Consider the following 23,087-nt stretch of genomic DNA (forward strand, 5'->3'; position numbering starts at 1 on the left):
CAACCACCCCCCTAGAAAGGTAAGCATGAGTGGCTGGTATGATTAGAGGTTCTGGTGAGTATTGCCGAGAATGTTCCTCGCAATTGTTCGCCCGCCAGAACATCCCGAAGAGGTAGAGCTGTCGTGTCCAGGCTGAAGACGTCAATATAAAGTTGTCTAGTGACCATCCATTGCTCGCGGCGGCACAAAACTAAAACCCCACAAGAGAACGCTAAGCGAGATACACTCCAAGTTGAGCGATTACAGAGCAGCTATAAACAAACTAAACGATACCATAGTCGACAGGGAAGCTTATACATAAGTTGCATGAGCCAAAGGCCCAGTGCCACACAAAAAGGGGCGCTGGAGTATGAGGCAAAAAACATACAACACCGGGGATTCGCTGGTCGTCACCGACCCAACTACTAATCCAGCGCTTCGAAGCTTGACTATGGGAGAGCAGACGGGATCCCGTATTTTCTTCGAGCTGTGGTCGTATGTGCTGTGACGAGCTGTTGTATTGCCATATAAGGTGGCTGGTGTTGTTGGTAGGTAGCCGAGAGCCCTGTTTGCCCTACAGCCTGATCGTGATAACAAGGGGCAGCGCAGCCTTGTCCGGATGAAAACCAATCATAAATCAAAGAACAAGAACAGAGCAATGAGACTGATACCTTTTAATGTGTTGTTTACTGCTGATGGTGGATTGATGGGGGAGTTACGGCTTGTTTGGCGTGTAAGTAAGGAGAGGCTTCATGTACAACAGACTTGATACATACGGCAAGTAAACACCATAACTTATAGTAGAAATAGAGATTCAATTCTGGTTTAGAATTAAACTTCTTAGTATGAAAGGTTAAATAGGTCTATAGCAACTGTCTAGCCTTACATTCTCCGTTCAAGTTATGTTGCGCTGGTTGCAATTAACAGAAACAGAACTCTAGATTGCACGTCCAAAGACATGGATATCAATACAATAAGAAGCTTAATCTTGTTTCAATTTGAAAATATGGTGGAATGGCATCTTAGCATCGCCAGAGTCCCAATCAGTCTGAGACCCCTATACCCAGCCTGAAGCATCAGAAAGGTAGACATTACTACGGTTTGCTAACTCGATTTCAGTCTGAACCTTCCTATACACATAAAATATCATAGAGTATGTTCATGGGTATCTCTTCATAGATATAAGAGGTTGTTTGGGATCTAAATGCCTTACATCCTGCCAAGTGTTAGAAGTCTATTTTTGGCTTGACGTGGATATTGGGTATGATTCTACGTGTAGCAAATATAAGATATGAGGTAGGATATGCTATTGAGAAAGCTTTTTGGATAGTGATAGGGACAGGTCGAACAATGATAGAATTAAAGTCATTGAAAAGGTGAAGTTGTCCATTGTTACACTCAACACCATCGCCACAACCACGATCTTGACAACACCGCCTGGCTACTACATATATAATTTATCAAACTGGGTCTTAGCGAAGACTGAAGAATCTTCTCCATTCGAATTTACAAATAGCGATTTGGGGTCCCCAACTGCCTCATGATGAACCAAATGGTAGGGCGTGATGCCTCTTGAATTACGACAGAACTACAGATAACTACGCTTCTGAACCAACATGATCCATCTATTTCAAACCACAGCAGTGAATTCTGTTTCATCCTGATGAAGTCTCTTAGCTCACATGCACAGCAATGACTCTCACCGCCCCCGTCTGAGCAGATTAGTTGAGAGATATTATCACGCTTGAGTCATTTTCAGTACTACAATGGAGCCTTTTTGTTTTTCAAAATACCGCATCAGCCTCACAATATTCTTCCATATAGGGCAACTCGATACGATACAGCATCCGAGAATTACTCGGCGAGTCATTATCTCACGGACGCCATGCCATGCTCCTTTCTGCCTCGTGCATGGAGCTGGAGACGAGAGCACTTGTTGAGAAGTGCAATGACGTATAATCTGATGCTTGACAGGAAGGCAACTCGTTGCCTTTCGCTTTTATTGGTAGGTGATGCTCTTGATGGTGGTTGTGGCCTGCGTGTGTCAATGCGGCTCTGCAGGCATCGCATGTGCCTAAAGATAAAAAGGGTCAATAACCTCCATACAAGCGCTCGAAAGTGCAAGTTCTCGTCGCTGTAGATGCACTGCTCGGGCGGGGCGAGTGAGTAGTAGTCCCCGAGAAGGGAGGTGAGAAAAACAAGGCGCCCGCGTTAGAGCATGCGTCTGCGCAATGCATCTCAGCCGCAGATCCACGACCTTGCAGAACGACGGACGGTTCATATCGTGTCGATTCGGTCTCGGAGCTTGCCTACCGAAGAATTCGCCTAATTCGAAGAAGTAACTGGTTTCTGAGGGCGTGTGCTACCCAGAGAGTGAGTGTGTGAGTGTGTGTTCCGACGAGAACAGACGAGACTCATTTTCTTTGTACAACTGCGCACGATAATTGATGGGGATTCATGGGAGGTGATACAGGCACAAGCGCCGGGAAACTGCATGAACCATCCTTCGTTTCATGGGTAAAAAGACGTTGGAGTGTAACAGTCATAGTCACATTCAGTCGCAGTGAGAGTGAGAAGCTACCCTCCCTTGCATTACCCCTCATTGTGTTGGCTGTTGTGTTGATGTCAGAGGGCAGAGCCGCATTTGGCGAACCAAAAGTTATGAGGCGACGAGTATGCCATGCCATGCCATGCCATGCCCCACGCAGGACAGCACAACTCAATGCAAAATGGCAATATTAGGCTCACGATGATCGAAGCATTCGCATCTGATATCACCCGGTTTCAAAAAGGCTGACACAAAGCTTCCTCATTCGGTCTCGAGTCTTCACCGAGTTTAAGAAATGAGGCGGTCGAGTACAGATCAGCAAGAATCATGTGAAGCCTGCTGCTGTAGTGCATTGGTTGGTTACTGTACCCTCGAGCACCAACTACGAGGATCTAGTGAGACGGCGCCTAGGGCTTTGCGGTGCAGATGAAACCTCCTCCACTTCAATAGCTGCTGCAGCTGCGGTTGACTCCGGTACTTTTGGTGCACTGATCACGCGGCACGAGCCGGCCTTGGATTAGTTACACTGCATCTTTATAAGGTAGTTTAATCGATGCAGGACATTGCCGTGCCATTCCTGTAGGTCTTGGTTGCCCTTGAGTGCCACGCTGACACGTATCCGTGTATTACCTCGACCGGCATTGGAGCGGCCTCAGACATTTCAAGTAACATCCATTATATTGACAGGCCTCAAATGTACGAGCTCAAGCGTTCAGTCCAGTTCAGTAATCTTAATCTTACGGGTACACACCTCAAGTTGACAGCTCCCAAATGGAGCAATCCCCGCATTTATCCATTTTGGGGGCGTATTGAGCTAGGACTACACTATGACTTACACTTGTAAATTGAATTTACAATGCCTCTGTGCAACCGAATCATTCACACGTAATACTCGAACAACATGACTGCTCTCGGGGGTCCTGAGAACATCCTCAGCCTCTCGATAAACGTAATACCGACCGCTATTTGCAAGCATTTCATGGAATCAATCACATGCCTAACCGCTACTGCATCCGCATGGACACTCGGCGGGTATTGGAGCCTGTTCCGCGTAAATTAGCGGTTGCCTTTTTCTCTGCCTCGTCGATAAACATGGGCCATCTTGAAGAGTTCGGCGAAGTTATCTCACGATGGTCAGGCAATTCGGAGACTTTCACAATCTCGGCATTCCACCTCGGAAGCAGACGGCTAATGCGTAATCGGACCTCGGGCATTACGTTGCGACTCGTGGAAAGCACGAGGTCTCCGGGTTCCGAATACCTGAGGGATCAAGGCGACCGCAGGATCAAGTTATCACGGTATGAGACTAGCCGTTGCTCTAGAATTATTCTAGAACGATTCTAGAAGCTCTGTAGAATGCCATGACATCGGGTGCGTGACCCCCCCAAACCAAGGGCACACATGGTCCATCTTCCGAACGCAACGGCCAAGCTCGTTCGAATGATGTGCCCGATATGGCTTTCAGTTCATCTCTATGTAGGAGTGATATAACGATTATATTGATGTTATAATTAAGCAGCAAATGTACTCAGCAGCATCTTGACATACCTCAGCGCTGGCACTATCTTGGTTCTGATATGTTTGAGTTGGAACGTTTTTTGTGGTTGAGCCTGGTATCGGAAAACTTGTCTCTCTACCTTTCTTGTAAACAAAGTCGTGACTGGATGCTCTTTCTTTGTTTTATATCACGTCACGACCGAGAGCCTCTCTACGTTTAGTTCATAACATCTTAGTAGGGGTATCTTGTGTAGTTCTAATATTCCTGTAATCGAGCTCCCGAGAAAATGCTAGGATATCTTGATGCAGTATCTACAAGACCCTGATGCTGACAGGCTGTCGTCCTAGGCGAGGCAAAGGCCTCTGCCTAGCTTGACCCTATGGTCTTCTTGTTGTATCTCTTGCTTAGTCTCCTGCTTGGTCTCTTCTTGAAGCTATCTCTAGTGCCAAAAGAGGGAATTTTCTTCTCAAAGGGGAGATTTTCTTCGATCTCCATACAGGGGATATTTTACGACTACCCTCCAGGGCCGCCTCAAGCGGAGGGCAACCCAATTCGTTGCCTGTAGCTTTGAACACGGAAGGGCCTTAATCCGATTAACCTGATTGGCGGCCGCTGACCTCGCTGAAGCTCGATCTCAGTAGGTACTCTGACCTCTGTCTCTTGCCTTGATTTGGCGAATACCTTAGCTTCACTTTTAGGAAAGACCCCGTGGGGCTGAAACTGACTAATGGCCGAAGAGCAGATTCTTTGGTAAACTCTAAATACCTTACCTCAATTTGGAGATGCAAATCCGGAAGGTGCCCTTTTCACCTCGTTCTCAAGTTACTCTTCAGTGCGGATTTGCCTAAGGTGTATTACTGTGGCAAGGCTAGAACAACGGCACAGAGCATGAGGTATTATAGTACATTCGTAGATATCAAGCCATGTATCATCTATGTACAATTTCATACTGTTGATACTCCGTCAAAGTGAATAGCTTCAAGATGTGGAAGAATCATGCCTCAACTGAACTGCCGGTACCACAGATGTCCTTACTGCATCACAACATTGCCGCGTCAAATCGTCCATCGTTACTTCATGCTCTCAAACTTTATAAGATACAAGTATGAGCCTGATTCGCGGCCTCAAAAACTCTCAGTCGATATCTGGCATAGTCAGAGTGCTGCTATTGGCCCAAATTGGTTGACCAGATGACATGTGCTACTGACTCCCGCATATCCGACGCCTTTTAATATCAAATAAACTTGATAGTCTCTAGTCTTGATCAGACTCTCGATAGATTCGCAATCCTTCATCCAACTGGCCCATCCATATATCCCGCAGTGATGCCCAATGCCACCCAAAACAAGCTACCAGCTCCTCCCACACGTTTCAGTGCATCACAAACGGTAGCTGGATACGCATTAGACAACCCATCACCATGTGCATGACGCCGCCTGGGCCTCCCTTTTTTTCCGATTCGTCGACCTAAAAATCCTACACTATGCGAGCTACACACTAGCAACGTCAAAATCATGCCATGGCCGCGTTTCTAGCCATTCCGCACCATCCGCGACAGTAGACTTTGAATTTGCAGCCAAATTGTCTGCGTCATGAAAATCAAACATATTTCGACTGCCGATGCATATGATCCCAGTACTTTTTTTTCTGGGTACGTTATCCTGCAGATGGCCTGAAATGTTGGCCAAGTGTCGCATTTTTGGCCCCCAAATTGACCCGACAGTTCGGTACGCCTAATGCAAGTGTCCAAGTGTGGGGGCGGGAAGCGCGGGAGACTCCACTTCCCGCTCCTTATGACACTTGTGATGTGATGCTATCATACCTTAGCCATTGCCAGCCTTGATTATTTTATAACAGGTCAATTGACCAATTAACATGTATCATTCTACTCGGTCAGGTATCTATTCATGAGTCCATACTTTCCTCTTCTTCTTTCTAATAATCCCCCAACACCCGAATAGTACACAAACTGCCACCCATTGTCGCTACAAATGTAAAGCGACGTAAAAGACAATAAAAGAAATACAATATGTACACGCTTGATAGGTTCAACATACAATCTGGATAACCCACTCAGAGCGCTAAAACAGGAGTAGCAAGTACATACAAGGAAGAAAATTAAAATAGCGATAAGGAAAAGCAACAACACTCAAAAAAAACGACAGGAAATGTCAGTGAACCAAAAGAGCGAATTGGGTGAGAGGCTCACTCGGACATAAGGCCTGGCTCATCGGTAACAAGGCCTGAAACGTATCAAAAATAGCGGTTTGTCCAAAGAAATAGAGTTACTGTCTTGATTGGCAATTTCTTGGGCGCAACCTTGTACCAGGTATTCTCTATAGAAGAATACCGGGCTGGGTTAACGAGAGCAAACGTCAACATAACGTTTGGTTCTCCACCTTCGGAGCACCCGAAAATACTGCTCCGGGGCCCAGTAGCGTGTCAAATAATCACAAAGTCTTCCGGATGTCCAAGATTTGATCAATAAACATGTTGAATTCGATACGGTGATAGCATGGGTGAGATATGGTGTTTAAAGATGATATCCATCCGTGTAGGGGAAGCGTGGGCGGGTCCATATCCAAGCTATTGTTCTGGCTGGCTCCAATGAAGTACCCCTTTGTTTGGCATAAACGGAGACATCCACGTTGGTGCCGGTAGGCCTGGCTACTTGGAAGATACTGGGAAATGGACCAATGTCTATCCAGGAGCTTGATACTTGTCTTGGTGACAGTCAAGGGTCGGAGCAAAATGCCTGGCATGGCATCTCTCAACTGTTCTGGCAGGACACTTCCATGCCAACACTGTTAGCTTGCTAATGTGTGAGCATGGAGAATACCCTGCCAAATTAGCCGACAGTGAGCTCATATGGGCATGTTCTGTAACTCGGCGTTGTCCTTTTGCCTGCTGTCTAGGTTTATTTTGACGTTATACTTTTCTGGAACCTCGAATTGGCGAGTTTCTCCATTCCAAAGAAGCCAGTTACCTGAGGATGCAATCTTGTGTCCAAGGGACAGGATACGGTCCTTGCGCTCTTCCGAGACAGACGGTAACTCAAAGGACTTCTCGTCCTCGTCTATCTTGTCATTACTGAACCAGTCGTTGGGGAAGTAGTCCTCGGCGTAGAGCAGGCCTCGCATGGCAAAGTCCTCGGGCAACGGGTGCGGGAGCCGGTCCTTTTCCGGTAGGCGGAAGTGGCCACGAATCTCATACCCAGGCTCGCAGGAAAGCAAGAGAGTGTTAAGCATAATGGAAGTTAGTTTCCAGGGATATGCGTCCTCCAAATGGGAAATAGCCGCTGGATACTGTGTCATGAAATTCATGAAGACCAGGATGGAATGCACGAAAGGCAACGTATTGGTGTCTCCCCAGCGATAAAGAACTCGCGAAATCGTCCGGGTTGCAAAGTCAAGCGCAAGCTTGAATGTCTCGTCAGGGGTAGCCTCGGAGATTGTGTTCCCATCCATGGTGACGTCAGTCTCTTCGGGCTTCTTGGACATGGCCCGCATAAGAACATTGGACTCAGCACCATACCCGAGTAGAGAACATGACAGAGCAATGGCAATATAATATCTGCTGGAGTTAGTTTAGTTCGAACGACTTTTCAATGCCGACTGACCCTGATTCCAACCATCGCTTAGTTACCCGACCAATATGACCATCAAGTGAATCAATAAAGCTATCCGTTGACTCTGGCAACTGGTCTCGGGACTTCCCAGAGAAGAGGATTCCATGAGCGCGCACGAATGCAGCATCAACAGGGGCAAGACGGGCCGTATTGTTGTTCAACACAGGATCAAACAACGTCATTATACTTTCCCGTGCGCTTGAAAAAGGAATAGGAACACAGAGGGACTTGGTGTAGTAGTACAGCTGCTGCAGGGCATTGGGACGGGCCAAGATGGCCAGATGGTGATAAAGTCTACCCGTAGTAGGGGACTTATCAGATGCTTTGCTGTACCAGTGACGACTTACGCCAGTCCACACCTCACGGTCTCTGATATCGTCGTCCTCAATGGCCATGCGATATCTACCAAGGTCTCCAAGACACTCGATCCACGTATCCTCAAAAGCAGGCACAGTTTCGTATAGCAAGGCCATCATACTGTAAGCCAAATACAGAAAGGTGAGCATGTGCTCTAGAGAGGCAGGCAGACGATGTCGAAGAAGTTCAAGAAACGAGTGAATGCCGTGTCGCCACATACGAGCAGGCATAGCATACTTGGAAGCCAACCTTCGCAAAGCAGGGCTGGCAGAGGGGTGTTGACTTGCAAGAAAGAAGTCATGATGCTCATGGAGGAGTGTTCGGTGAAGTGCAATCAAAGCCTGCCATTGTTCGTTGTTAAGTTTTGAATTAGCATCAGTGTTGGATGATTGGGCATTGTCAACTTCGATGCACTTTGTCTCAACCATGACCAGTCCTGCGTAGATGCCTTTCACCTCTGCGACAAGCTGATCTTGTGAGATGGGTCTTGTCTCTGGTTGACGCATCATCTTGGAGGTGGACTCATCATCATTGGATGAAGGCCGACTGACTTGTTGTGTGGCAGGCTGGGTAGGTCTGTTTGCCTTGGTAGGCCCTTGCCTGGGCGAACCAAGAGAGACAGCCCGCCCTTGACCCTGTGACTTTTGCTGAACACCATCATCGGAGGTCCAGAGCTGGCGGCCTGATGTGTTCTGGTGGGGCCGACCCCCGTAGTCGTTCCGGTAGTCATTACGGGCACGGCTACGGCCTTGAGCGCCCGGTTCAGGCGACCGACGCTTTGCCTGGTGGCCATCGGCATCTCGGTCTTGATCGACTGCATTGCCCGTTGTGGTTTGGTCCCCTGCAGTCCCATTGGTGGTGTCTGCACGTCGCTTCCTGCTATTGGAGTCCTGACTATTTGGTCTATTGGATCTGCAAGAAGAAGATGAATGAGTATGTATATTGCTATGCAGGTACAGCGATACCACTGAACCGAGCTGGGGAGTGAACTGACCCCTTATTAACGTATGATAGTTGCGCTGATTCCAGCGTCGGCCACTTTTCCCGATGCTCCTGATCGGATTTGGCGTGTTCGAGCCAAGCTTCTAACGTCTTGATTTCGTCGCCGCAGATATCGCACGCAAAAGAGTGTGAATCTGCCTTGTCCTGGCGGTCGCGAGTCCTCAAATGTCGGACCCATTTGTCCGTAATGCCTGCCATGTTAGGCTATGACAAAGCATGGGAGACCGTGCCGAGCCCAACCGGCGCGCGCCTGTAAGTGAGGGAGAGAGAGAGCTAGAGAAGAGTGAGAAACTGTCAAATGAAGAGAATTCTGCAGTACAGAATTCGGTCAACCATAATTATGCTGTGATTGTTACAGAGAAGGAGAGAAGGAGAAGCAAAAGGTTAGATCCCAAGGGATACAGATGCATGTAAGGTAGGTAGACAAGACAGGGCAAGAGGTGGAAGCAAGTGAGTGGTGGGTACCAATGTGGCCTTGTTCTCGTTCAGGGCTGCCTGACGTATATCCACCAAGGTTCCAGGCTTGTCCAGCATCGCCATTGGGGGTTGGGTTCCATGTTTGGCTTTGAGTGAGGGGTGGTCAACCAAGCAGCCACAATTCACAATTGGCTTGGCTGGGCTGGGCTGATGGTTCGCAAAAAAGGAAACAACAGCTGAGAGGATCGGATAAAAGGCTGGTTTCATTATCTTACCCGCTGATATGTGCAGTCTCAGTTCAATCTGAGATGGTGGGAACGCGGTCTTCCCTTGCGAACGAAATGCAATCAATATGCAATTGGAAATTTTTGTGATATTGATGATGAGAGGGTGGGCTCAAGGCTGCCTGGTTCGCCCGCCACGGTTGCCTCGTTTGAGGCTCTGCGGCACATTAGCATCAAATGCCCCTCATCAAAGAAGCCTAGCTTCTCGCGTTCATTTTGCAATAGTAAACATACCTCGTTGACCTTCCAAAACACAGCCAAGTTGCTGCGTGTCTGTAACACAATAATATATATATATCAACCTTTGAACTGCAAAACAGGCATAATTGGGTAAAGCGGTTAGCTTCGTGGGAGCGTGCCACTGGCCAGCGATAATGTAGGAACCATGCACCGACGAAAGTAGTAAGTTAACTACTTTCGCCAAGGACGTAGGTAGGGGAATAAATGAGTGGTAGTATAAAAAATGGCCCCAGTAAATCGACACAATTGTGGCAGCTAAATCTTTGAATACTAGAACATATAACTTGAAGAAAAGCAACTCTAGGTATATATACCAAGCAAATCTTCGTATTTTGTTTATCATGGTGGGCGAACTAGGACAAGGGCCATGCCTCGCCCGATTCTTTGCTCCATAAGTTAAAGTGAAAACCATGGGGGGGAGGGGGGTTGAAAACCACCCCTCTGAAGAGTTGTTCAATGCCGCCACGGTTCGCCCATGGAATCTCGGACACTTACAAAACCTACTTGAAAGCCGTCGCTGACTAAGTCCTATTTACAGTTCCGACATCCAACTTCATCTCGGAATGACTGGATGGCAGTTCTACAGAGTACGATATGAGGTTTCTCTTGAGCGTATTCCTTCGTCAGCTTGTGGCTCAGATGGAAGCCTGTTCCACGTCTGCGATCACCAGAGCCTATGCTTCACAAGTCTTCCAGCTCAGACTACTCACGAGGCCTCGCTGAGCCAGAAATCAAGGCTGAAGTACGAAAAATAATACTCACCAGACTCATTAGCACATGACTCATTCACGCCGTAGATCCTCTACCGTGAGGCGTGGTGAGAAGCTGAACCTGTCATTTCAGCTTCTTTGGATACAATATTGCATGTCGCTAATCCCGACAGATTGGGCGAGGTGCCCCTTTTCTCGGTGATCAATAACGCGGGATGAACCAACCTCAGAGCTGAACCAGTGTTCTCATGGCTCGTTGGTGCCAACGATGATCCTAGATGTCATATATCATCAAATGCTCCCATGAAGGAAAGCGGCACAAGAAGCATCATGCTGGCATCCAGGTCTGGACAGAGAGGCCCAAAGTTTGATGCATGACCAATAGACCCTCAAGCGAGGGTCTTCCAGGCGGCCGCCAGATGCCTATTCGGCCTTTTGTAAAAAGAAATCTCAGGGAAGGCGAAGTGAGGAGTGAAAATATTGCCCCCTTTAGGTAGAAATGGAGATGAGTCGACTGGCCGGGGCGCAGGCAGAAGTGCTGTCGTGTGCTCTCACGATCCTCAGGCTCGGACGGTTGAAGTGAAAGCGAGAGCGATTAGGATTTGTTTTGATCGCTTTGAGGTGAGAACGGGGCGGCTTTTAAATTCAGGCCTCCCATGAAGCAGCGCATCTATGGGTGTGGTCTCGGTAGTTGTGTGTTGGCGATTTGACGCGAATGCGTGGAATATATGCATTGGGCCGTAGAGTAATTTTGACAGAACGCCACTTTGGACAACTGGCATCGTCGACAATTCGCCATTAACAACTCATCATCACAAATCATGATTATCAACCCAACAGGTACAGGGTATGGTTGACATAGCTGATTACCGATATGGTTGTTGAAATTGGCCAACTTTTCATACCTGGGTGACGGGTCTTCCCCCGTCGTCTAAGCGGTAGTGTCTCCCCACGTTCCGGAGACTAGTTGTGGAAGGATTCACATCCTAGATATCGTGGCTTTCGCGCGAGAGCCACGAGCCACGAGCTTCCAGATGAAAAGTCCTAGATTCCAGACAGCTTACTCCAGTGAAAGCGGCTACCCCATGCACTCCGATAGCCCAACGACAGATCATAACATTCAGCAGTTGGCACGGTAATCTCGCAAGGCTGTTGGAGTCACCCCCCGCATGCGAGGCACCCAATCGGTATCCAATACGCGCCTGGGCCTTCAATCTCACCAATGAGTAAGACCTAACTGAACAAGGCAACCCTTGTGAGGTTCAGGCAGCAGAGCCCCATTCGCTCTTGTATACAGCCCTTTCCGTCACGATGAGGAAACAAGAGGTCATATGTTGGTCATGGAACCTTTCAGCTACACAAACGAGGGCGGCAAATATGCAATCGTTGGTTGTCGCGTTGCAGGTTAATTTCATGGTGATCTTAAGTTCCAGTTGCCTTCACTGCAATAGGAATTTGGAGGCGCTGTTTGGTATTAATGAGGGAATCGGTTTCGGAAGGATCGTCATTGGCTGTGCTAGACGCAGGTCCCGAGAGAGACGCCTTGGTGCCTTGACGCCGGTTCGCGGTCTAATATGTTGAGGCTCAACTGAAGAGTTCGTGTCTATTGTAGCACACATAGATGACAGAACCCGGTGGCATAGTGTGTATGATGTACACGACAAAGGATTAAGTTGATGGTCCTGCAATACGACATGTGCCAGGCGACACTGTTACAAAGAATATTTCCAGCTGACATTATAAGCCCAGATAGTCTTTGCGCACCCATCATATCTGTGAAACCGAACTAGGCAACATGACTTATAGGAGCTGAAAGAAGAAGTGCAGGCATGATCAAGCCTTCGATCGGATGCTTTATGTCATGCTGCCGGTCAGGATCTGGTGACGACCAAGAACTTGAACTAGTGCTTTGTTGCGAAATCTGAGAGTGCCAATTATTGGCATTGGACTGTCCTCCGAAGTTACACACAGCATATACTTGAGAACATTTCAGTCTTGCACGACATCTTTATGTGAGCACCAGTGTTGTCCGTTGTCTTGTGACGACGCCTTTGGATGAGATACTCTGTGCTTCCATACCAGGGTTACACGAATGGCCATGTAAACCTCAGCCCAGTAACGGATCCTAAAGCGCTGGGGAACTGCATATGGGGCCTCAACTGCAAGTGATAAGGTGTATCACAACGGCCTGCTGCACTTCCATATATCCTCAGCCTCTCGGCGGCATTCCCTGTGCTTCACGCTGCAGAGACCCAGATGTTGTCCTACCAGGCTTGGGGATACTTATTGTTCACGTTCTTTCATAAGATGTCACGACTCCCACTTCTCTCTTCTCTCCTCATTAATATGTTTGATTCACTTGATCGTTCCCGAGATACGGGAAGTGTGTAACGTTTCTTTGTGCATGGCTTCCCCAACCTCGCCGCCCTGTGAGGGTAAAGCCGTGAGATCCTGCGTTTTTATCTCGCAACCCAATACTTGTTTGTCTTTGTGCTTCTCTATTCACTTCTCGATTTAGATACCTTTTCGTGCACTTTCTTACCCCGTGCATTATTGCTCGGCCTCCCGTTCCCGTCCGTCCGTTGATCACTTATAATAGCACTTTCAAACACCATCTCTATACATTTCTCGCAAGGCGACTGCTTGGGCTGCTTTTTGAGCCTGCATCTGAAACGGGCGTTTAATCGACGTCGATGAATATGCGATATATCTTGTTTTCTCTGTGAGCATTCACATTTTCTCTCGCCTAACATTAGGCGAGTGGTTGAGTTTACGCAGTATTTGCTTTTTGACAACTGCAGTTCCACCACCCTGTGTAAAGAGTCCCTCACTCACGAGACAATTGGATAATATGGAACCACCAGAATGGCAACAGACATTAGTTTGCTCATTGTGTCGTTACCATTGGTCTGCTTGAAGCCTCTTACACGCTCATAAATGGCTATCAAAGCGGTCTGGGAACAAACAACCTCAATATCACAACTTGTGAGACTATAGGCCTCTCTCGATCCCTGCATAGGAGACCCAACAGCAACCCAACGCTTGAAAATTGGCGTATCTTGAGACAATTATGCAGCGAGCCTACATTTTGCCTGTCGGGAATCGAACCAGGGTTGGTAAGCCTTACAAGGCAAATACATCGTGGGGGCCCTTTGCGCCTATCATGGAGACGTAAAAATGACTTTGAGAAAATGAGTAAACAGCGCGGTGAGGAGATCCATTGATGTTGGCACCTTGAGTTGGGCCTACGATGAAAGTGTTAGTAGTTTTCAGTTTGCATTTTTGATCCACGTCAACGTTGGGTCTGCAGTCATCAATGTCAAAGTGTAAATGCTGCGAGGGTGACGAGGGTGGCATATGAGCGGGCGTTGTTAATGGTATTAATAAACTTCAAGGCAAACAGTTTCGGCCTGAGGTCCAATGGCTGCAAAATGTCAGAGTCACAGCGCGCAATGCCAGTTACGATTAAGTGACTGTGTGATCATGGTCCGTGAGTCGACTCTATCAATGTGCGACACTAGAGTTACATATCGATGTTGCGTTACGTTCGTATGAAATTACTTGCGCGCCATTGAATCCTACGCCATGGTCACAATCCTACACATGTGCTGTGAAGCTGGTCAAGGCTGACATGCCTAGAGACATGAGGCCTGATACCAACTCTTACACCGAAATTACAAGATCAGCACGAATATGCATTCAGCCAAAAACACTTTTGAGATAGCATCACGCTGATATGACAAGTCCAAAACTTGGATGCCCGATACTAACCATGTCAACATAACAGGCTCTTGGAAACACGCAATATGTTTGACTTGGCGTCAGGTAATTGGATCATCATGAAAGATGTTTGTGCTCTGGCTTATCTTGTTGATCCTCCCAAGGCAGGGCAATGACACAATGTGATCGGCTCCACGTTGTCCATCACAGCAATCTTGGACCAGCAGTGACAGTAGTCGTCTTCGAGTTTAGGTCGAAGCCCTTTGATTACGAGAGAAAGCATTCTATGATAGAAGAAATTGGTAAATGTACACACCGTAGACTTGGGTTCTATTCATACATGAACAAAGGGACTTGTCGTAAACGCCGATCAGGTCATTTGACTTGAGCAGGGTTTGTCTCTTGGGTGTTAAGCATATTGTTGGATATTATGCATGGGAAGTTTGTCATTAGGGAGCTTAGGGCAAAGGAAGTCGTGAATTCTTCGTCTACAATTCGTAAAACGTACAGTACTGAATCCCCTGGCCGCCAGGAGGAATCATTCGATGTGATCGTACACCTCTAGTCGTCTTCTATCCAGATCTACCAGATATACACCTCACAGCCAGTCCTCTTTTTCATGAACGAAACGCCTCGTACTTCTCAGCCGTCTTTCTCTTCTCCTCAACCCGCGCAAGTGTCTCAGCATCATATACATCTTCAAGAGATTTTCCACCTTTGAAGATCTCCTTCTCATGTCTAGTGGCTTCATCCTTGGTCATTAACACGAGATCGTGAAGCTTCAATGTAGAACACTTCTGGATGCTCTTGCCCTCACCCAAGGTCGTGATACTGGAGCCGCTGGGTTTCTGCCACCGGATAAGGACCAGCTTCGTGGGGATACCAGTAATGGCACTTCGACCGTGATAGAGCTCTTCCGAAAGGAAAGCAACATCGCCAACAGTGATGGGGACTTTGAGACCTATTTGATCGCCCTCATTACCTAATCGTGCCAACTTCTCTTCATAGCTCTGCAACGTTGCCAGCATGCCCTCGTACATCTTTTCGCGGCCCTTGGCAGGTACATAGTCTAGGGGATAGCCTGTAATGCTCAGGATGACATGGTTCGCCACTGTAAGACCAAATATGGCGGGCATTGTGCCGAGCACGGGAAGAATTCGAACGCGAAAGTTGGGCATGGCAGCGAGATCGCCAACAGAGCCTTTCTGGAACTCCTCTTCAGGTAGCGGGAGTAGCTCAGCTTTACCGGCACCTGATGTCTCCGTAGAGTAGACAACGGGGATGCCGCTTGTGATACCCTTCAGCTTCAGCTTCCTTCGTGTCGCCCTTGAGAGCCCGTCATCCTTGCTAGCCCCAATGTCTCCCACAATGATTCTTGTAGGGTCGCTTTTGCACCCTGCGCCCATGGCACTGATGACTGGTAGGTTGTTCTTGTAGCAATATTCGAGAAGTGAGACCTTGGTCTCGATGTTGTCGATGGCATCGATAACAAAGTCAGGGGCACGTCCATCTTCGCTCCAGGGTCGAAGTAAGCGCTCCGCAACACCCTCATTAAACTGCTCCTGTCGCAGATCAAATTTCACCCATGGTGCAATGGCAATCAAGCGCTTTTCCAAGCATTGAACCTTGGGAATACCAACATCAGCCAGTGTAGCGACCGCATGTCGGTTCAAGGAGCTCAGAGTCACTTGATCGAAATCTATCAGCCTGATTTTCGAAACACCAGAACGCGCAAGGGCTGCTGTGCAGTGAGAACCAACGCCTCCGCAGCCAACCACGATGACGAACGAGTTCCGTAGCTTGTCAAGGCCCTCGTCTGTCAAGAATACCCTGTTCCTCGCCAATTGTTCGAGAATTAGCTCTTCATCGAAGTCACCAGTCTGTGCCCGACGGGCTAGAGCTTGATTCCTTGCATCCTCCTTATCAACTGGTGGCGCTGATGAGCCACCAAAGTTATTTAACTGTAATAAGTCAGTAAAGGCGGTTTGATGAAGTAAATTAGAGGTCAGTACAGGTTGAACGTTAGGGTCAGCGGCAGGAATTGAGCTCTTGAGTTCATGTACTCTCTCTTCGCGCTCCAATGCTTGATAACCAAGTAACAAAGAAGCCGTAGTAGCTGCTGAAAAGACAGCGGCCGCAAAAAGTTGGAATCTTGGGTTCGAGAATGTGTCTGAGGATAAGAAGGAAGACATTTTAAACACGATAATGTGATAAAAAACGTCGACTGCTCTCACACTAACAAGTACATGATAGTCTTCACGATGTGCTCAATCAGATTTTCAAGATCTTGGCAGAGAATGATGTCTTAGTCAGCAATTTGGAGCTCCAATTGGCTCAATTTTCCAATCACCTACACCCATTCCTCATCATCCAAAGACTCGAGATACGATCATCTTGACGACAATCTGTAAACTATAGCAAGACAGCGACGATTATATCGAATAGGCGAAATACGCGATCCATAAATACGCAGGCGCCATGCGTCACCGGCTTGTTGGCCGTCATGTTCAGGTTTCAACACCTAGAACACCAACACTTCGTACCCGATTACCATGCCTTCGAACCTTTACACATTGCACCCAACTCACCACCAACTCAAGACCAAACCTCCCCTTCCTTGCGATTCCAGTAACAACCAACGGCGTTAGAAACTTTACCACCGAGAGAAGGCAATGGCTGAAGCACGAAGCTAAGCTGGCGGTACGATACACTGCTTCATTTTGGGGTCTCTTAGCCTGTTTCGGCGTGATTTTGTTCTTTGTCAATGAGGAGAGGTTGGAGCAGGAATATCCGACACCACACGAATGGGGTTGGATGACACGGAAATTCCTAAGGGACTCAAATAACAGCAAGACACCGAAGAATGGCGAGGTCAATTGGCCTTGGTCGTTCGAGCTGGCTCGAGGATTGGTGTTGAGGTTGGAGGATCCCAAGGTTGACGGCCAGGGTGTTACGAAACTCACGGATAGAGTCGATCCTGAAGCGGAGATCCCTGGGGAATTTAACCCCTGTGACATCTCCGGCAAGAGCGAGGAATGGAGGAGAGGTTACTTCGAGGCTATTATGCTGGCTGCAAAAGGCGCGGAACATGTCGATGGATGGGTCCGCGACCTTTCTCGCAACATCATCTCACCACCCGAATTTGTTATTGGACCCTTAAACCCTAGACCTACGCCAATCCCTCCAGGACAACCTCATGCGCCTCGTGAAGAGGACTGTGAAATTGCTTACCCCAGTGCCGATAATTTCTACATGAAGATCCTGGGCACCAAAGGCTTTACTTCCCGACAGAAGCTCGAGGCAACACTTGAATACGCTAGTTACCTGGAATTCAAGCACCAGTCCGAAGGCGCTGAGGCGCTATACCACCTGGCTCTCGCAGAGGCTACCCAGGGAGTCGACATGTCGCAACCCCCTTACAACCCCAAGACGTTCGTGCTGAATGAGAAGGCCGGTTTGCCCTCACAAAATGTCCTCGATGCCGTCACTGCTATGGCCAACTTCAAAGCCCGTAGCGGGAAAGTCGATGCGGCTCTCCCTATTTACCTCTCCCTTCTCAAGGCTCGCCGCTACTTACCTAACGACCCTCCTCCCACTGTTCAATTAAAGACAAAGTCTCACTCTGTCTTCGACAAAGTCGTCAAAACCTTCTCCCAGGCCGAATATCCACCTCCACCACCAGATGGTACCCAGCCTCCCTGGCGCAGCCGTCACGAACGCTGTCAGGAGGCTTCCCTCAGTCTTTGGATCGGCGAGATTCTCTTCTCCACGTCATCTAAGGACGACGGCCTCTCATGGACGCGTGACAGTGTCGACGTTGCAGAGGAGCAGCTACGAAACATGGATCTTCTAACTGCTGATAATGCCGCGAAAGCGACATGCCGCGAGTGCTTAAGCGCAGGCCTCGCCAACTGGGGTAAAATGGTCAACAAGCTTGCCAAGGAAGAAGAGCTCCAGCAAGCAAAGGCTTCTACACAGTCGGGCGTGTTCTCCTTCTGGAGCGCCACCCCACCAAGTGCTGAAGACCGCTGGACCGCAGAGGAAGCTGTGGTCAGGGAGCGTGTGAGGAGGACAAGAGAACTGATTGAGGATCTAACACCAGCCGGGCCCAATATAGCCTCACTGTTCAAAGCGTAAAATAATTTAAAACAAAACTTGTATAACGTGGGTATACCAGGAGCTGCAAAGGATCTTGCCACATCTTTTTTAGCCACTGCTCGAGACTTGAGATTGGTTCTAGTCTACTTCTAATGAACAAGATATCCCCTTTTCATCATAAACTCCGTTCCTGGTGTTCATCTGCACTCTCCCCACACATGCACGATCCGACGAGGTCGATCCTTCATGCAACTCCGTCATGATTTCAGTCCTCATCATCAGAATCTGCGTCAGGTGCCTCACCCGTCTCCATAAACTTCTTCCAGCGTCTCATCTGCTTGATTCCTTCCTTTATCTTCTCGGGATCAGCGCTGGTGACCTCTGGCTTGACCTCCTCTGGCATTTCACTCCATTTCTCGTCCGTGATATCGGTTGGGCGACGCTCTGCAACAGCCATGTCAGGGTTGACAAAGTTAGGAGTAAGAGCCACTTCTTGCAGGTAAGCAAGTGCTGGTTCGAGAGCCTGGATAAGGATGGTTTCGATGAACTGGTCTTCTCCGCTAGAGAAGCATGGGCAGCCAAGGGGCTCGATCAGGAGAGATGGGTTTCCTCCGGGCATGGCTAGGGGAGTGTCTAGAGGCTCCTCTGAGATGAGATAGCCGCAGGTGCGCTGTGATAGTCAGTGATTTGCGAAACTATCGCTACTATAGGGTGTGTGTTTTACCTTGGCTAGGAACTCTTTGAATTCAGCATTGACGAGCAAATCTGTTGCGAAAACAGTGCCCATGAAGAGCATGCCGCCTAGTCGGTTACCCCATTGCGCCCAGTGCTTCTCGTTTTCAAAGAACTGCAAGACAACCTCACAGCTTTGCCCAATAGCAATGATGTCGATCTTGGCATTCTTGTTGACTTCAGAAACCTTGTTGAGCACAGTCGTCATGTGCGCCAAAGGCGACTCGCTTCCAGGAATCTCATTGAGTTCCTTGATGAAACGACGTCCAGAGTGCACCAAACTGGGAAGTGGAACATCAGCTGCTGCTTCTATGGTGAGAGCACGCTGTTCTTCAGGCCACCAGAACCGCTGGCCCATGTTGGCCAGGATAACGCAAGGAGGTTCCGGGTCATTGGAGCTAGCAGCCTGCTTAGCAAGTGTCTGAACAACAGAGATCATGGTTCCTTTCGCAAGGCCACCAGGCCCATTGGCGATGCGGCCAGCAATCCATCCCAGGTCTTTAGTTGGTTCGCCAAGGACGACGACGATGCGGGTAGTTTTGGCAATGTTAGGGGTGAGGAAGACGGGGGATTGCCGTTTGTTCTCGGGCAAAAGGTGGTATTTCTTGAGGCCTTCTTTCTCTAGGCGATTATGGATGATGTCTTCCAGAGCCACTGTAGTACCTCTATTAGCAAGGCTACCTAGCCCGAGAGCATCAAGATCAGCCGCTTACTGTTGAAGTGGAAGCGCTGGCGCTCATTGACGCGTGAGTTCTTGCTGCTGAAGTACTTGTAGTAACACTCCGGGTCCTCGATAGATCGGACCTCATCATCATCATTCACAAAATAACTGCTCCATGTCAGCGATGCATCTTGAAGTAGTCATGGATAGCGAACCCAAGACCGGCGAGATCTCTCGGAAAGGAGACATCCTTGGGGAGGCCCGACCAACTTCTGAGAAACATAGTGTCAGATTGGAATGTTCTTCTAAAAGGTGCAAGGTTCTGTGAGTGTCAAGTTGGGACTTTTCTAATATCTTCGGTAGATCGAAAGGGTTTGGGAGGAGGGAAGTTGCATTTAGTAAGTGCTTGCGATTAAATACTCAGAGAAGTGTGAGAGGGGGTTATAGCAGCTGCACGCAGCCGGCGGAGATGCTGCTCTAATACTGTGATATCCTGCATGAAACAATTACAAAGTGTTTGAGCAAACAAGAGATCAAAATAGGAGTTTCTCCGTTCTCGCGTCTTCTTTGTGTTTATTCGACACTCCGCATGCCTCATTTGATAGCAGCAACTCTCCCATCACCAGCCCGGGCATATAGAAACTACCTGCTATACCACGAACCTGGAAGCTTTTGCGAGACACAAAAATGTCCTACAGCACTAGCCATACTCCATATTCAACCATGTTTCTATCGTAGCAAAGAGTAGAGGTGGGATATCTGTACGACCGTATCCTAAACGTTCAAAACCGGTGCCTCACCAAACGCCCTAGTTAATGCATTTGCCATGCCCAAACGCCATGTCAAAAGAGCATTTTCAAGCAATACAAATTCGAAAACAAACCCTCAAGCCAATCACTGATTAGGGCCAGGGTTGTAACGACTACGAAAAGCCTGGCTGATGCTGAAGCGGCTTCCTGCGCCCCTGTTCATGTGACTGGCCAATGCCTCCTCTAATGCAGATTGTGTAACTGAGGCGTCTAAGACTGTGTGGTGAGCAAACTACACCAAGTGGGTTGAGGATAACAAGGCAACTTACCGTCAAGATCACTATAACTACTACCCATACTAGGCGTTCCGTCGCTACCTTCGCGGGAGTAACCCTTACTTTGATTGCCCGGGCTACGTCCCGCCAGTTCTGCAGTTCGGCGTGGTGAGAGAGGTCCGGGCGTTCGCTGCTCCGTCGTTTTATCTGACTTATCCGGTTTTTGCACCATGGCCGCAGAGCTGGCTGACGAGTCTGATGTGTGAGATTGATGAATAGCGGACTTTCCGTGAGGCCTGTGATGCCTTTTGCCAGAGCTGCGCCCGTCTCCCCTTAGCGTTGAGCCGAGATCCTGTGCCGAAGTCTGGTTGGAAGGAGATGTATAAGGTTGAAACGCAGGCTCTGATTCGTCATCGTCGTCATCCTCGTATTGTCCTCCATCAGGCTGCTGAAAACGAGGAGGTCGACGAATGATGCGAGATTGAGCGGGGCTAGACTCGTCCTCTGACGATGTTGGTGAACTGTCCTCGGCTGGGCCTGGTGACGGGCTTCGTTCATCTGGCGCTGGCTCCGGTTGAGCTGCTCGATCGGGTGATCTGTCGGGGACTGATGATATTGGTAAGGATGAAAGACGACGTCGCTCGCCGGTCCGCGAAGCCAACCCTGTTCCAGGTCGAGGGGAAGCTGAGCCTCCGGTCATATCTCTCAGGACTGTAGTATTCGTCGATGGATTCCGCGATACAATCGGTCGTATTGATGCGTTGAGAGGAGTGCCAGTACCACTTCCTGCCTCGGCGCGCGGCATGGGTGAGTCTTTTCGGATGGATAAGGCTGAATGTGTTCGTTGATGACCGGGTCCGGCGGAGTCGCCGCCTGGAACGGGCGATTGCACTGAGCCGCGAACGGCTGCGGTAGCTTTTCGGACTTGAGCGCGGACTTGGGAAGCATGTCGTTCGGTAAGGTATGCGACTTGTTGGAGGAGGAAATCGACGGGAACTTCGAAGCGATCGGCGCTGCACCTCAGATGAGTATTGCCTGTATGATAATTGTGATAAGATCGACACCTACACTTCGTCCCCTTGTCTAAGTCAGCATCAATGAATATACACGAATGTGGTGAATACTTACAGTCTATCTGCTTCTTAGCAGCTCCGGAGAGGATCTTCCATAATGCTTCATCTTTGACGGAGTCCCAGTTTACCTGTCATGCTTCTGGTTAGCTCTGCCATGATTGCTCCGATGCGCGCAAGGGCGTGGGCATGATATGCCTATGATTGACTGGTTGGATTAAGAGCTTCGTACCGGTGGCGGATCGACGAAGTCACCACGGGGCATAGGGACCCGGACGAAAATAGTATATGTTGGCTCGGCCATGATGCCGCGCTGGCTATTCAAGAAGATGAGTAGATGAAGATGGTTGAAAGAAGTAGGCAACAAGCCGAAGCTCTAAGTTCATTGAGAGCTGCTGCAGGGATTCCGCGATCGGCTTATCGATAAGTTAGCTGCCGTTTTAGCGTGATTCAGTGGAGAGTGTGAAACACCCAAGTAAGGTAGATTTGATTCACGAATCCACTTGAAACTCAAGCTCGGAGTTCAAGGCCAGTTATACACTGCAGTAAAAGCAATATTACACAAGACTTGACTTTTTTCGTGCAAGAATTTTCTTGCTGGACATCCTGTTCCTGTGGCTGAATTCTTCGTATCTAAATTCATATACATTGTATTTTATCCTTTACCTCTTCTGCATCGTTCATCCTGTCGACTAGCGCCACAGCTCAAATCTGCTTCTTCTTTCTTCGTACTCATATCGTTGTCATACTTTGCTTCTGTAAACAATCTACTATCGCTTAGCCAATTCCGCCTGTGAATCCAGCAGGTTAGGTCTTCTTTCATATGTTCTTCTAATTATCTTCATAGCGTCATAATATCATCATCTTCGTTTTCCAGATGTGTACCTGCGTTTGGGGTAACACAAGCAGCACCGAGCCGAAAAGGCTATTATATGCTTTAAAGCACTGAAAGTATCAGTAATCTTACCATCGGACTTTTCTATCCCTTGATTTGTGCTCGTCCCAATGGCTGATGGGATATGATATCCGTTGGCAAGAAAGACACGAACAAAATTTCAGTCTACTTTAGGGTAGCTTGAGCTGACAAGCTCGATCTGGGCTAACATCTGACGACAAATA

At 48.5% G+C, this 23,087-nt stretch overlaps 6 protein-coding genes and 1 non-coding gene across 11 annotated transcripts; 2 read left to right on the plus strand and 5 right to left on the minus strand.

Moving 5' to 3' along the window:
* Nucleotides 1–360: 360 nt before the first annotated feature.
* On the minus strand, nucleotides 361–476 carry FOIG_06035. Its single transcript, XR_004093430.1, has one exon. It is a non-coding gene; the product is annotated as a 5S ribosomal RNA (ribosomal RNA).
* Nucleotides 477–3,373: 2,897 nt separating this feature from the next.
* On the plus strand, nucleotides 3,374–4,180 carry FOIG_06036 (uncharacterized protein). The gene has a single exon (XM_031204991.1). It carries the CDS (start codon nucleotides 3,521–3,523, stop codon nucleotides 3,869–3,871), a length of 351 nt encoding a protein of 116 aa, XP_031065240.1. The 5' UTR covers nucleotides 3,374–3,520; the 3' UTR covers nucleotides 3,872–4,180.
* A 1,612-nt stretch (nucleotides 4,181–5,792) lies between these two features.
* On the minus strand, nucleotides 5,793–10,331 carry FOIG_06037 (uncharacterized protein). Of its 4 annotated transcripts, none has more exons than XM_031204993.1 (5): nucleotides 9,948–10,331; nucleotides 9,705–9,870; nucleotides 9,005–9,285; nucleotides 7,645–8,922; nucleotides 5,793–7,598 (listed from the first exon to the last, which is right to left on the minus strand). In XM_031204993.1, the coding sequence occupies exons 3-5, from the start codon at nucleotides 9,208–9,210 to the stop codon at nucleotides 6,890–6,892; spliced, it is 2,193 nt and encodes a 730-aa protein (XP_031065242.1). In that variant the 5' UTR covers nucleotides 9,211–9,285; nucleotides 9,705–9,870; nucleotides 9,948–10,331; the 3' UTR covers nucleotides 5,793–6,889. The 4 variants fall into 4 exon arrangements, with proteins under 4 accessions (XP_031065242.1, XP_031065241.1, XP_031065243.1 ...); XM_031204992.1 differs by having other exon boundaries at nucleotides 9,005–9,870; nucleotides 9,948–10,214; nucleotides 10,268–10,316; XM_031204994.1 differs by having other exon boundaries at nucleotides 5,834–7,598; nucleotides 7,645–9,870; nucleotides 9,948–10,214; nucleotides 10,268–10,331.
* A 4,435-nt stretch (nucleotides 10,332–14,766) lies between these two features.
* On the minus strand, nucleotides 14,767–16,636 carry FOIG_06038 (uncharacterized protein). The gene is made up of 2 exons (XM_031204996.1): nucleotides 16,396–16,636; nucleotides 14,767–16,344 (listed from the first exon to the last, which is right to left on the minus strand). The coding sequence occupies exons 1-2, from the start codon at nucleotides 16,573–16,575 to the stop codon at nucleotides 15,001–15,003; spliced, it is 1,524 nt and encodes a 507-aa protein (XP_031065245.1). The 5' UTR covers nucleotides 16,576–16,636; the 3' UTR covers nucleotides 14,767–15,000.
* Nucleotides 16,637–16,742: 106 nt separating this feature from the next.
* On the plus strand, nucleotides 16,743–20,145 carry FOIG_06039 (uncharacterized protein). Its single transcript, XM_031204997.1, has one exon. It carries the CDS (start codon nucleotides 16,862–16,864, stop codon nucleotides 18,518–18,520), a length of 1,659 nt encoding a protein of 552 aa, XP_031065246.1. The 5' UTR covers nucleotides 16,743–16,861; the 3' UTR covers nucleotides 18,521–20,145.
* On the minus strand, nucleotides 18,666–20,161 carry FOIG_06040 (uncharacterized protein). The gene is made up of 4 exons (XM_031204998.1): nucleotides 20,141–20,161; nucleotides 19,927–20,042; nucleotides 19,206–19,867; nucleotides 18,666–19,151 (listed from the first exon to the last, which is right to left on the minus strand). Exons 1-4 carry the CDS (start codon nucleotides 20,155–20,157, stop codon nucleotides 18,747–18,749), a joined length of 1,200 nt encoding a protein of 399 aa, XP_031065247.1. The 5' UTR covers nucleotides 20,158–20,161; the 3' UTR covers nucleotides 18,666–18,746.
* A 90-nt stretch (nucleotides 20,162–20,251) lies between these two features.
* FOIG_06041 (uncharacterized protein) lies at nucleotides 20,252–22,312 on the minus strand. 2 transcript variants are annotated; one of them, XM_031204999.1, is made up of 5 exons: nucleotides 22,201–22,312; nucleotides 22,027–22,099; nucleotides 21,967–21,976; nucleotides 20,953–21,911; nucleotides 20,252–20,893 (listed from the first exon to the last, which is right to left on the minus strand). In XM_031204999.1, exons 1-5 carry the CDS (start codon nucleotides 22,270–22,272, stop codon nucleotides 20,769–20,771), a joined length of 1,239 nt encoding a protein of 412 aa, XP_031065248.1. In that variant the 5' UTR covers nucleotides 22,273–22,312; the 3' UTR covers nucleotides 20,252–20,768. The 2 variants fall into 2 exon arrangements, with proteins under 2 accessions (XP_031065248.1, XP_031065249.1); XM_031205000.1 differs by lacking the exon at nucleotides 22,201–22,312 and having other exon boundaries at nucleotides 22,027–22,162.
* Between the last annotated feature and the right edge of the window lie 775 nt (nucleotides 22,313–23,087).

The sequence above is a fragment of the Fusarium odoratissimum genome (genome assembly GCF_000260195.1).
Source record: "Fusarium odoratissimum NRRL 54006 unplaced genomic scaffold supercont1.8, whole genome shotgun sequence".
NCBI classification, from domain to species: domain Eukaryota; kingdom Fungi; phylum Ascomycota; class Sordariomycetes; order Hypocreales; family Nectriaceae; genus Fusarium; species Fusarium odoratissimum.

What these genes read in the sequence shown, in the direction of transcription:
- FOIG_06038 (XM_031204996.1), bottom strand. Translation starts at nt 16,575, where the DNA reads ATGTCTTCCTTCTTATCCTCAGACACATTCTCGAACCCAAGATTCCAA. An exon ending in CTGACCCTAACGTTCAACCT is followed by an intron (nt 16,345 to 16,395) that starts GTACTGACCTCT and finishes GACTTATTACAG; the next exon opens with TTAAATAACTTTGGTGGCTC.
- FOIG_06040 (XM_031204998.1), bottom strand. An exon ending in CCAGCGCTTCCACTTCAACA is followed by an intron (nt 19,868 to 19,926) that starts GTAAGCGGCTGA and finishes GAGGTACTACAG; the next exon opens with TGGCTCTGGAAGACATCATC. An exon ending in TCAAAGAGTTCCTAGCCAAG is followed by an intron (nt 19,152 to 19,205) that starts GTAAAACACACA and finishes TGACTATCACAG; the next exon opens with CGCACCTGCGGCTATCTCAT.
- FOIG_06039 (XM_031204997.1), top strand. Translation starts at nt 16,862, where the DNA reads ATGCGTCACCGGCTTGTTGGCCGTCATGTTCAGGTTTCAACACCTAGA.
- FOIG_06036 (XM_031204991.1), top strand. Translation starts at nt 3,521, where the DNA reads ATGCCTAACCGCTACTGCATCCGCATGGACACTCGGCGGGTATTGGAG.
- FOIG_06037 (XM_031204993.1), bottom strand. Translation starts at nt 9,210, where the DNA reads ATGGCAGGCATTACGGACAAATGGGTCCGACATTTGAGGACTCGCGAC. An exon ending in CTATCATACGTTAATAAGGG is followed by an intron (nt 8,923 to 9,004) that starts GTCAGTTCACTC and finishes TTCTTCTTGCAG; the next exon opens with ATCCAATAGACCAAATAGTC. An exon ending in AAGCGATGGTTGGAATCAGG is followed by an intron (nt 7,599 to 7,644) that starts GTCAGTCGGCAT and finishes TAACTCCAGCAG; the next exon opens with ATATTATATTGCCATTGCTC.
- FOIG_06041 (XM_031204999.1), bottom strand. Translation starts at nt 22,272, where the DNA reads ATGGCCGAGCCAACATATACTATTTTCGTCCGGGTCCCTATGCCCCGT. An exon ending in ACTTCGTCGATCCGCCACCG is followed by an intron (nt 22,100 to 22,200) that starts GTACGAAGCTCT and finishes GAAGCATGACAG; the next exon opens with GTAAACTGGGACTCCGTCAA. An exon ending in TAGTTATAGTGATCTTGACG is followed by an intron (nt 20,894 to 20,952) that starts GTAAGTTGCCTT and finishes ACACAGTCTTAG; the next exon opens with ACGCCTCAGTTACACAATCT.